The sequence below is a fragment of the Arachis duranensis genome, chromosome 7 (genome assembly GCF_000817695.3).
Source record: "Arachis duranensis cultivar V14167 chromosome 7, aradu.V14167.gnm2.J7QH, whole genome shotgun sequence".
In the NCBI taxonomy this organism is placed as follows: Eukaryota; Viridiplantae; Streptophyta; class Magnoliopsida; order Fabales; family Fabaceae; genus Arachis; species Arachis duranensis.
Window position 1 is genome coordinate 8,979,753 of NC_029778.3, and position 13,341 is coordinate 8,993,093.

Below are 13,341 nucleotides of genomic sequence, written 5' to 3' on the forward strand. Positions count from 1 at the left end.
AACATTTACATATACATATTAAAATATTAGTAAAAATATTTATTTTAAATTTTTTAGAGTAAAGTGACAATTAGATTTTCAAGAAATTCGATTTAGGACTAATTAGTCCTAGAAAAGAAAGTATTAATTCGATCCTCCACGATAATAAACAGTGGACATGTATATCCTTTCATTAATGAATAATGCAAATTGCGAAACAAAATAAAATTATCCATGTATTTTGTTATCTACAATAATGCATGTCTTGTTACTGTCACATAAGTATGAAAATGATGTAGTTTTGGATAATGAAGCATTCATTATTTTTTGAGTTTTCATATAATATTTATTAATTGCTCTTTATTTATTATAAATTCTATTAAAACAGGTAAAATTTTGCTACAAAAATTAAAAGATACGTCACAGTAGTTAACACTACATATAAACATTACCGTTTGTTATTGTGGAAGATTAAATTAGTACTTTATTTTTTTTAAAGAATAATTAATTTGAAACCAAAAATTTTAATTTATTTAATTTTTTATTATTTTATATTTTTTATTTAGGCAAGATTGATTCTACTTATTTAACCAATAATTTATCAGTTGAATCAATAAATCAATAAACTACTAATTTAATCGATTCAAATATTCAATCAACACTTTAATTTTAACAACTATAATTAAAATGTTAAATCCCGTTTTCTTCCATTTTAAAGAAAAACACACCCTTATAAAATAAAAAAGAAAAAATATATGGAACAAACTAATAATCAGTCAAAAATGGAACAACATAATTAATTATAATTAGTTTTATTAATTTATACTTTAATTTATTTGTTAAAGAGTAAAACTAGGGAACCAAAAGCATATCAGCCAAAACCCAGCCAAATACCTTTGGATGAATTCAAAATTTTTACGAGTTAATATATATGGATGTTTCTTCTACTAAGTATTAAAATGTTTCTTTTTCATATTAAATGGATGCTCTTTTATATATTTTTCGAATTTGTGATTGTTAGAAGTGGATAGATTAACGTAAGAAAAAAGAGGAAGGTTTTTATAGGTTTTAATTAGGTTTACTTAATCAATTTAAAATTTTTTAAATTTTGAATTTAAAAAATTTAAAATTAATTAATTATTGATATAAATTAATATAGTTTTGTTTAGTTTTTGGCTGATAAGCTTTTGGTTCCTTATACTTTTCCTTTGTTAAATTATTGTTGACCACGTTCAAAACATGAGGGAAGATACACTAGTATTAAGAGATAATCACAGCACAGATGTTTGATCATTCATTAGTTGATTCCATATTATTAATGGTAACACATGAAACATAGAAATCATATTCAAAACCATCCAATTTACAAGAAAAAGAAACACTGGTTTACCAGTTGGCTGATTCTTGGCTTATATAGAGTTGGTTCCCTAACATTGTTGAATAAAAAAAATCCTAATTGAGTAAGAGTGAAAATTCACGTAAAGTCGATTTGTTGATATCTGAAAATTATTAGATGAAAATTTAGTCAAATTAGTTAAATCATCTAACAACTCTCAAATATCAAATATCAATTTTAAGTAAAATCGACGGATTGAATTTTCAACTTGAGTAAGACCTTAAATTTTTTTTTTTGGGCAAGTTGAAAAAGAGCAGGAAATGGAGGAAGAAGGTGAATTGAATTAGCATCTACATCGCCGTCTTCTTGGGCAGCGTTTTACTCACAAAAACTGCAAATTCATTTTTCTTCTTCTTTCTTCCAACATTCAAAACAGAATCTCCAACACACTTAACTAAGCTCCCTCCATAAATGACAAACACAGAACCACACCCTCTCACTGACAATGCCGAACAAGAACATGAAGAAGACGACGAACCAGAAGATGAAAAAGAACAAGAAGAAAACGAAGAAGAAGAAGAAGAAGACGTATTGCCAAATCTTCGAACCCCTCAGTCCGCAGCCTCGAAGCTCCGTGAGCAGCGTTTCAAGGTCGAAACGCTGGCGCGGAGACTCTCGTCGGAGATGGTCCCAATCAGAGTCCACGATGTTCTTGTAAAAGGCAACACGAAGACCAAGGATTGGGTCATCGAAGCGGAGCTCAAGGGAATCGAGACTGCCACCACCATGCAGGACCTCATGCGTGCTTGCGAAGCCGCCATTGCCAGGCTCCAGGCTCTTGAAATCTTCGATTCTTGCAAGGTCAGGCTCGAGCCTGGTCCCAAAGAGCTTCCCAATACTGCAAACGTTGTCGTTGATGTAGTTGAGTCCAACAACACCGTTTCCGGCGAATGCGGCGTTTATACCAAACCCTCGGTATCTACCTGTTCTCATTTCTTGTTTTGGATTCAAGTTTCTAGGGTTATTTTACTTGCCCGTGGATTTTTGGATGTTAGTGCCGTGTTTGCATTTGAGAAAATTGATGGCATGAATTTTGGATTTTAGAGAATTTACTGCAGAGATGATCATATATGTAGGATTGGTCATATTGGTTGATGTTTAAAGCTTATTAATGTCAACTTTTGACATATTTGTTCTCATACTTTTTTGGTAGTGTCTAGAAAAGTAAGCAGTAGAAATTTGTAAAACATTTATAAATACTTGAAAATGGTGTAAAGAAAAGGGTAGCCTGGTGCAAAGCATCCTAGTGCCACTCCCAATAGATGTAATGTAGGCAGCCTAATTTGATGCATTAGTGGCCAATTCCATGACTTGAATCCGTAGCCTTAAGATCTCACCGGGACTGTTCAACTGTTGCTCTAAGACTCCCCTTGACTTGAAATATAGGTCATTTCGAAAATTTGGCATGCCTTTGTGTGCTGTTGAATAACCATGAAGATTTGATTTTCAAAATCACAAAATTCTATGATTACTATGTTTAGAACATTTTGTTAGAAGTTGTTTTGAAGTCATTTAAACACTCATTAGACTGACTTGAATTGTAATTTAGTGAACAAAATGATATACATAATGTATTGTTGGATATGCTAATTCTAATAAGGAAAAGATTCTAATGCATCATTCTTTTCTTTCTCTTGTGGGAATCGTGCAATGATTTTTGTAGACTAGTTCTTGGACTCTTGAGTGTGCTCTGAAGTACAAGAACTTGTTGGGTTATGGTGATATATGGGATACTTCTTTGGCATACGGTGGCAGCCAAGCAACAGAGTTGAGCTTAGGGGTCTATGCGCCTCGAATTAAAAAACTGTTGAGCCCTATTGTGGCACGGATATCGTTGATTTCCCAAGATTGGCAGGAGTTTTCTTCGTATAAAGAACAGTTACTGGGTGCTTCTCTTGGATTGATCTCCACAAAGCACCATGACGTGGTTTACACTCTTGGGTGGCGCACATTGACAGATCCATCACAAACATCATCCAGGTCTATAAGGAGGCAGCTTGGGCACGGTTTACTTTCATCTTTGAAGTATACCTTTAAAATGGACAGGAGAAATTCACCTATTAGGCCTACAAGAGGCTATGCTTTTCTCTCTACCACCCATCTTGGTGGTCTTGCACCAGATAACCGGAGTTTGCGGTTTCTCCGTCAGGTTTGATTAAATCCTTTTATTGTCTGTTGACTTATATGCTGCACTGCAAAAGTTTTAATTTGTCTGTTATTAATTACACATGATAATCTTTCTATTGAGTGATAGTGATAGAAGAACTAGAAATTATTGGAATAATCTTGGTAATATTCTTGATTGACATAGTTCGAGCATGTGGAACTATCTCCTTGGATTGGGAAAATATCAGAACCACTTCCCATATAAGATAATCTGCATTAGCATTTGTCTCTTGCTATCTCTGATGACATCATTCAGTTCAGATGATGTTGGCTGTCAAAACTAAAACTAGAGATGCTAATATATTTAACAATGTATTTGGTTAATTCAAATGGTGATTCTATCTTGAGATGATTGATTGCTTATGGTGAATTCAAATGGTGACTCTAGAGATGATTGATTGCTTATGGTGCTATGCTTTTTCAATGGATTCAGTATCTTGTTGATAGTGAGCTAGATTTTAGGATTTCATTTTGCTGAAATTGTCCACATAATAACTTCACTGCTGAGTGGTGGATGTGATATTAGGCCATAAGACATTCTTCCCCCAGGATAAACCTTGATGACCAAAATAGTTTAACCTTGTTTTAATGGTAAAATAGTCAGAAATTGTCCACCAAGGCATACCTTCTGGATCTTCATATCTGTTATTTATTTTATTTTTGTTGCCCCTTTTAAAATTCTTTTTTCTTAAGTAGCTCTGTAATACTTCCAGTTCCAATGCAGGAATTTGATGTTCGTTTTGCTGTCCCCTTTGGGTTTTATAATACAGCATTGAACCTTGGGATTTCTGCCGGTGCTGTTTTTCCATGGGGACAAGGATTCATGAACAAGACATCTCCACTGCCAGAAAGGTTTTATTTGGGTGGTGACTTCTCCCCAGTTTGTACCTTAGGAGGACCAACAACATTATGGGGCTTTAAAACTAGGGGGTTAGGTCCTACTGAACCACGGAGGCAAAGTAGGGATAGAGCTGATGGTAACAACAGTGATTCCCCTGGATGGGATTTTATAGGAGGAGATCTTGCTGTTACTGCATTTGCAGACCTATCTTTTGATCTTCCAATCAAGTGGTTGAGAGAACATGGAATCCATGGACATGTTTTTGCTGGTTCGGGTAATGCTGTCAAACTAACTCAGAATGAATATAAGCAATTCTCTGCTCGAAAGTTCGTAGAATCCTTTCGAACATCGGTCAGGTGTGGAATTGTTATTCCCACACGACTCTTCCGCCTAGAGGTCAGCTTCATTTTCAACCTCTATATCTAACTAAGAAGTAGGTCACGCTACTAAAAAATGTGGGAAAATATTGAAGTGAAATGCCAATGATAGACTGCAAAATGTATGGTGGGAAGGGAAATATATTTTTTAAAGAAATCTAGATACTTTAATCTCCCCTTTCTCCCTCACTTTTCTCTCTGAGCTGAGCACTTAATACTTGCTTATAATATCATCTTCCTGAAAATCCGATCCGTCATCTGAACTTGCCGGGTGAAGTCACTTGACATTATTTCATATTTGAATTTATCATTGTAATTTAATGTATCAGAACTGGGAGATTAGCATTGTTCTTAATAATCGTTGATATTCTACTATTTTAGTTGCTTTGTACCAAAACTTATTAATCTCACCTGCACGATTCTTGTTTTTCAGGGTAACTACTTTTATATACTCAGGAAGCATGAACATGATCGAGGCAAGACTGGTTTTAGGTTCAGCTTCTCAGCTCCTTCATAATGCCTGAGATTCCTGTTCCTTCAATGTAATCTTCACTTCACACATGAACAGTTTGAATTTTCATTTTTTTTCCCCTTTATCCATACAATGTCAGGAGAGGGCACTGTTCTATGATGGTTTCGGAACATTTTTGGATTGGTTTTGCAGTTATAGTATCCCTTTTAGGGTTCATAATATAAGCCAAGCTCATTGCACGGCAAATGTGTACCAAGATTAGCATGTTTTGTTCTAGAACTTGATTGTCATTCAGAATTCACAAACTTTAGAAGTGCATATTTTTTCTCCCTTTAAAATCATGTTACATACAAGTTATTCAGTTGTTAAGACAACGCTGTCATTATAGCATCATTTAATTCAAAACAGCTTGGGAAACAAAAAGGTTATCTGCCATCAATCAGCCAATTTTAGTTTGTTGTTTCAATCTTTCTATAGTGGCGAGTTAGGCACAAGGATAATTGCTGATCCGAAATTCCATTTTCCTCAGAGAGAATTATACAAACATCACCATCGTTAAAATTATATTAAAAAATTGATTCATGAGATACAAAAACTATTGAAAATCCTTTGATTTTTTGTATTAAAAATCATACAATTGTGGATTGAATCATATGTCATATTTATTTTTCTATGGGAATATAGTCTGTTTTAATTTAAAATTTTGTTTATTAAGACTCCCATCTTATTCCGAAATATTGTGAAACTTATGAAATTTGGTATAATAGTCATATTTGTGCTTGTTGTTCAACTCTGATATGCTGGTTTGACTGTAATAAAAAATAAAATAAAATTAATAATAAAGCTAGGGTATTAACTATAAAAATGTTCCTTTCTTAGTTACTTTTGAATTTCATGTATGTCAAGTTATGAAATTTGTGAAAATTTTAACTCAAATATAACTTGTAATTATCAAAAATACTATAATTTTTTTTACACGCACCATAGTTGATTAATTATATATAGGAAATATTTAAAATAAGTACACGTATTATATTCTTTACAATATAAAGCATTCACAATTACACACTTTCATGTTTTGCCTTTACACCTTTTATTGAAACATTGGTTATGACTAATGGCAAGTTTGCAGATAAGTACCAAGTAAATTGGGTGTAATTGTAAAACTAAAACCCCATACATCAAAATCTGTGGGAAGCTAAATGGATACAATGGTGAAAAGTTAATATAATTTTTTATATATAAAAAAGACAATTTACCTAATTAAATGAATTGTGTGAATCGTTTACCTGTATACACAAAACAGAAACTTCTTACGTGCATGCGCAATTTTATTTTTATGTAAACTGTGGGAACCTACCACGGTTTCTAGTTTCAACGTAAACCGTTGGAGGCTAGGAGGGTTTATGGTTGGAAGAGATTGGGTATAATCCGTGACTACCTACCACGGATTAGGAAGAAAAAAACTTCGGCATAAAACGTGGTTGCTTCCCACGGTTTATGAAGAGGAGGTCTTGAACGTAAACCATTATTCCAACTCTCATTTTTGTTTATCACTTTGATCCATAGCTACTATTGTGTTAATTTTCGAATTATTAAAAATTTGCTAAAGAAATTTTTTTTCTTCTTTGATTTAGATATCTAGATGAATACCTATTATATAAATCCTTATTATTTTTCAGACTTACTTGTTAAGTCATATTTTATTGCTTTCAGACAAAATTTAAGATATCAAATATTCAGATTTTTTGTTAATCAAATTATAAAATTTGCCAACAATTATAAAAAAATAATATCAAATATTTTATATCTTCAAAAGAGTAATATTATATGGACACTACTATTTTAGCTACTATTAACATATACAATTGAATATAAAAATATTATATTGTTGTTGAATATCTTTCCTATTCTTAACACTTATTTGTAATAATTCTTAGTATTTTTCTAGATCTAATATGTCAATTTCTATGTCTCTAACTAAATAAAAATTTATAAATATTTTTAAAATTATTTATTTTTTAATCTTATTTAATTTAAAGCAGATATAAAAATTTAAATTTAAAGAATTATTTTTCTTGCATAATTTTAATTGCTAATTTTTTTAAATTTTATATTTAATATGTTAAATCATATTTTGTTCCATTATTTTTTAAAAAATTTTCATTTTCATTTTGATTATTTTTTATTATTCTCCATACACATATTTATCATTTTTTTAATCATTATTTCTTACTATTCTCCATACACATATTTATCATTATTTTTTTAATTAAGTAAAATAAAAATAAGTAGAGAGTACTACATGTACTCCATAGAACAGAGAAAAAAATATGAGTAGAAGTTATGTGTAAAATAAAAAAATAACTTTACAAAGAACAAAATAATTAACTAATAATTACATTTTTGACCAAATTTTAAGACGACAATTATATTAAACACTGTTTGTCAATAAGATTAAGATGGAAAAATAGAAATTGGACACCAAACTCTCCTATTCACTTTATATATTGTTATAGATTGTTATTATTAGTAGAATTATTTCTGTTGGTATTGTTGTTATTTATATAGTGACAATAATCTCTTCACCAGCTTGAATCTCACTCACATACATATAAAATTTCTCTTTTCATAAACCATTGCAGCTAACAAAGGTTTATGTCTACTCAAACTCCTTCATAAACAGTTTGCTTATCATGTTTTATGTGCATTTGCCTCTCTTAGTAAACCGTGGTAACTTGCCACGGTTTATGATACATTCTGTTCACAAGTAAACCGTGTCTAGTAACCACAGTTTATGTATTAAATTAAAACCGTGGTTGGCTCCAACGATTTACATAAACATAAAAATGCACATGCACGTAAGAAGTTTTTGTTTTGTATATATAGGTAAATGATTCACTCACTTTATTTAATTAAGTAGATTGCCCATAAAATAACATTTTGTCTTTGAAATTTATCAAAATTTTAATCATAAATTTTTTTTACTTACAGCAAATATATTTTAATATTTTTATACCTAATTTTTTAAGAAGTTTAAGGTCAATTTAGCAACAATTTTATAAGAACAATTTTATAAGTCGAATACAAAGTTTTATCATTAGTTGCTAGAAATACATTTGATATAAAATAAAAAATTTTTGGACAAAATTAAAATAAAATAAAATTTAATAATTTTTTTTTGCAAATTTCAAGGCTAAAAAAAAGCATGGATAACAAGAATGTTTACTAAAGAAATGTGATTGAATCTAGGGCTGGAAGTGAGCCGAACTGAGTCGAGCTAGACCAAGCTCAAGCTCGACTCACAAAAATTGAGCTTGGTTCACGGCTTGGCTCATTAACAATCGAGTTTATTTTTTAAGCTCAAGCTCGGCTCATCGAAAGCTCACGAGCTGGCTCGAGCTTACGAGCTGGCTCAAATAATAGAAACATAAATACATAATCTATAATTCTATATCAATAAATTATAACTTATATATTTTAAAAAATATTTAAAAAGATCAATTTTATATATTGTTATCTATCAATAAATTATAAATTTTTTATTTATGTCCTACATCAAAATTATATGTAAAAAATAAATTTTAAATTTTAAATAATTAAGATCATTAATATATATGGTTATATAGTACTATTTCATATGTATATATATAATATTAAAAATATAGATTAAATACATATAGGATTTGTATATTAATAATTATCTATATATAATCGAGTCAGCTCATGAGCTAATGAGTTGAGCTTATCCAAACTCAAGCTCGGCTCATTTAATTTATGAGCTCAATTCCAAGTTTAAGTTTGGATTACTAGCTCACGAGCTTAGCTTATCGAGCTATTAACGAGTCGAGCTCGAGCTAGAGCTGGTTTGACTCACTTCCAGCCCTAATTGAATCCAACAAAAAGATTAAAAATAATATGACAACTTGTGTAATTAAATCATCTAAGGATTATTTTCTAATGAGAAATCATTGTAACAAACTTATAAGAATGACAAGAAGAATATACAAAATACATGTATGACTCAAAGAGAATGATGAGGCTGAGAGCAACATCTATTGAGCAACCTTAACAATGCATCAGCCTTCCTTCTAGCTCTCAATGAACCATGAGCAGCCAAGCTTTGAAGCGACGGCACGCTCCTTGGATTCGCCAGCAACCGCCGCGCAACCACCTCAGTCTCTTCCTTGCACAATCCTAGAAGAAGTGTTATAGAATTTTCCTTCCCTTTGACTGATCCAAATCTTAGAAGATCAATGAGAAGTGGCACCAGCTCTCTACTATTCCTTATTTCTTTTAGTCCTTGTGAGCATCCAAGTAACAAAGCAAGAACTGATAATGCATCATCAGTAATGCTAGCTTTATCATCCATTAGCAATTCAATAAGCACATCAACTGCACCAGAACTCACAATTATTGATTTGTTTGGATTGTAAACTGCAAGATTGAATAGTGCAGTTGCTGCATCTCTTTTCCCAATTGGTGTGCCTTCTTTCAAGAGGAGGACTAATGCAGGAACCGCCCTCGGCCGCGCTCCGATTTGAACCTTGCAGTCATCTAACATACTCAAGCTGAATATTGTTGCTGCAGCATTCTCTCTGGCTTCCATTGTTCTCCCTTGTTCTAGAACTTGGACTATTTTGTCCACTGCGCCGGCCGACATGAGCAGAACCTTGTTGTTATCATAGATTGATAGGTTGAACATGGCAGTCACTGCATGTTCCTGGATTCTTGGATCATGTGATCCAAGTAGTGTTACCAGAAAAGGAATAGCACCTACCTCAGCTATGATTCGCCGGTTGTCCATGCCGGTTTTCGCGAGCAAACGAAGCTCATAGGCAGCTTGTCTTTGTGTGTCAGCTGAGCCTGTTGCCAATTTTCCAACCAGAAACTCTGCTGTCATTTTCACAGCATCTGCAGCCGCTTTGTTGGCAGAGATGTGATCAATAGCGCCGTCATTTGAGTTCTTCTTATTGCTCTTTTCCTCGGAAACTGAAGAATTAGGCTCATTCAATGGAACATTGTTGTCATAGCACCATTGCTGAACAAGACTTTTCAGTGCATAGTTTGGTATCAGAGCAGTGTGGATTAGCCTCTGTCCACTTTTGGGGCAAGTATGGTGGCCAGAGTTTATCCACTGCGCAATCGAATTTCGATCATATGTGTGGCCGGATGAAACAATCACAGGATCTCTCATTAAGTCAAGTGAAATTGGGCAGCGAAATTCGTCAGGAATTGACATGGATTGAGAAGATGAAGAACTATCATTGACTTTGTTGTACAAATATGAACAAGATTCTTTCTTACTTTCTTCATTTTCTCCATCTCTGAAAATCATTGATTTGGAATAAGAAACAAGAGATATGAGGTTGTTTATGTTTGACACAACCACTAGTCCTCCTGTTCCTGCTTGATTCTGAGCTTCAATCTCCAACTTTGAAATTTCTATATCATAATCTGATATAGTTCTCAAACCAATGCTACTTAACAGTTCTTCCATTTTACCAAAATCCATATAGCCCTTGTTCTTCTTGTTTTGCATCATGTTGTTGGCCATTACTTCTAGAAGCATTTCTCTTCTTTGGAGCTCTCTAGGATCAATGGTTAACTCGGCTCGCTTCGCTTGTTTGTGAAGAAGATCCACTTGCTCCCTTATATCTGCAGTTATGTTGAGCAATCTAAGAGGCAAGATATCAAGGGCTCTTCCCATCTCTTTAACAAGAACATAGAATTGGTTTGAGATGAATTCTAACTGAATCAGGCCCCAAAGGGTGCTTGCATCTTTGATTTCTTGGATCAAAACCTTACCCCTTGTGATCACTGATAAAAGCTCAGTGAAGCAAAGAGTTGAAGAAGGAGGGAGTGGTGTTTCTGCCTCTTGAATCTCTTCAAACAATGAAGAGAGAAGCTTGATCCTCCTTATCATGGATGAGACATTCCTCATTTGCACAAATGGAAGCTTCTCTATTGAGACAACTTCATTGGATATGTGAACCAAAGAATCTAATAATGTCTCAGTTGGTAACAATCCTGGTGAAGAGATAGTCATAGTGGATAGAGTAAGAGCATCACAATCCATAGTTGTTCCTCACATTATAAAGCATAAATGTTTATGATCATTCTTAGTATTATGGTTGACAAAGTAATAAGCTTGTTAATTGGATTTTAAATAAAATATAATAATGTCAAGCATTGCTGAATGAAATGCATGGGACCTTGACTCTTTCTGTTTGTCCAATTATTGCTAAGGACAAGAAGGAAAAAACATTGGAGGAGACTTGAGGATTCATAAGTTGCTGCCATTTGGAGGATTTTCCTGCCTTGCAACATTTTCTTATTCAAGCCTTAGATATTTTAGTTTATTTGATGAGCCATGTCAAACATAATTTTCAATTGTTTTCTTTACTTAGGGATATTTTTGTCCTATCTCACAAATGAATATTCTTTATAGCGTCTGCAACTTGACTATTCAATTTCAATATATATGTGTACATTCTTTTGGAAAATTATTTTATAACATCAAATTTATATTTATATTTAATTCTCTTCAATATATTTTGGTGTAGTCGTTGCTCTAACAGATAAACTCTTCTTCTTCCCCTCTATTTAGAAATTAGAATACAAGACATACAAAAACAAACTTTGATAATTTAGTATAGAATAAATTTCTACTTTATAATATTAAAAAACATCACACTTTCCATGGTTGTATTAAAAATAAAATATAACATATTGTGACTGCTGAAAGCCTAAACGGCTGATTCTAAATATTCTACCACACCACTATCATTTCTAATATAATTTATAGAATGATATTATATGTATTATTTTTATACATATTTTTTGTATGTTTTTTATTTTAATATTAAAAATGATTGATAATGAGAACAAAAATAAAAATTGTCTTTTATATCATTAAAAAATGTGTAAAGAAAAGTATGAAAAAGAATGATGCAAACATTATTTTTCTAATTTATATTATGACACTTTTGTCTTTTGTGCAGAGTCCATTGTGACTTGTGAGTTGTGACATCCATAAAGAATAATGCCTCAACCGAATGTACCTAGTATTTACACCCATATTAGATACTATAAGCAACACAAAGGGTTGCTAACAAAAATAAATATCTGGCTGTCATAACAGATTAGCATTCCATTTTTTAAGGGATAAGAAATACTATTGGTGTGCAATTCCTTGTAAGCTAGTAACCACAATAGTAGATTCGTTCCACATTTCGGCAAACATGAAGTGGCTATAGTAAGCATTATAATGAATTCTTCAAGTTTAAAATTGATTAAAAGAGGTCAGCTTTAGATTTTGCTCATCATTGTAGCAAAAGGACACCTTAAGCTGCTTCCTCTGACTTTGAATAGGCCAAATTGCCTCCGGTTCTATTATACAGTTTTTTTATAATCATAACTTGTCACAATAAAGTGAAACTAATGTGTGCTTAGTAAAGTAAGTGCGTGTGCACTTGTAACAAAGATAGGTAATTCGGTAATTCCCAAAAAATTAAAAAATAACAAAATATATAAATTTCATCAACCAAATGTTCAAATCCCACAACAATAAATTAGAAAACAATCAAGGAAAAGTCAATATTAAATTAGATAATTATGCCTAAATGCAATATTACATTTTATTTACCTTTAAATTCTTATCTTTTTTTATATTATAGAAAAGCTTATGCATACGGAAAAGGGAAAAGAAAATAAGAGAATATAATAATATTGATGCATATTGCATTCATACTTTTCCCACAAGGCCAAGAGTAGTCTATTTGTAACAAAATAAATATAATCATTTTATATTTGGCACATATATAGTTTACTGAGTCCTAAGAACTCCAATGTAGTAAAACATTTTGTCTAAAATTATTCTCCTTTTTTCATGTTAAAGCGTTTTACATGTCCAAGAGAGCATGATGCTTTTCATAAGTGTTAAGTGTTACTAGGTCCAATAACAAACCAAAATTTCTTTGCCTTGGGATTGAACTGCAAATGGCAACATCACAAAACTATAACCTATTGATTTACCATCTGAGACATACATAGAACCTCCCATATCAGTATTACAACATTCTTTAAAGATATCTGCTTGATCTTTAAT

The 13,341-nt window shown here is 32.1% G+C and overlaps 3 protein-coding genes across 3 annotated transcripts in view; 1 reads left to right on the top strand and 2 right to left on the bottom strand.

The window, feature by feature from the left end:
- The first annotated feature begins 1,626 nt into the window (after positions 1-1,626).
- LOC107496983 (uncharacterized) lies at positions 1,627-5,569 on the top strand. Its single transcript, XM_021127371.2, has 4 exons — positions 1,627-2,290; positions 3,039-3,524; positions 4,266-4,778; positions 5,193-5,569. Exons 1-4 carry the CDS (start codon positions 1,787-1,789, stop codon positions 5,274-5,276), a joined length of 1,587 nt encoding a protein of 528 aa, XP_020983030.1. The 5' UTR covers positions 1,627-1,786; the 3' UTR covers positions 5,277-5,569.
- A 3,588-nt stretch (positions 5,570-9,157) lies between these two features.
- Positions 9,158-11,352, bottom strand: LOC107496994 (U-box domain-containing protein 1). Its single transcript, XM_016118330.3, has one exon. The coding sequence runs from the start codon at positions 11,308-11,310 to the stop codon at positions 9,256-9,258; it is 2,055 nt and encodes a 684-aa protein (XP_015973816.1). The 5' UTR covers positions 11,311-11,352; the 3' UTR covers positions 9,158-9,255.
- Positions 11,353-13,050: 1,698 nt separating this feature from the next.
- The window catches only part of LOC107496980 (uncharacterized), a gene marked incomplete in the record, with an annotated part of 4,927 nt that continues 4,636 nt past the window's right edge, over positions 13,051-13,341 (bottom strand). The window contains 1 exon segment of the mRNA XM_016118316.3: positions 13,051-13,341.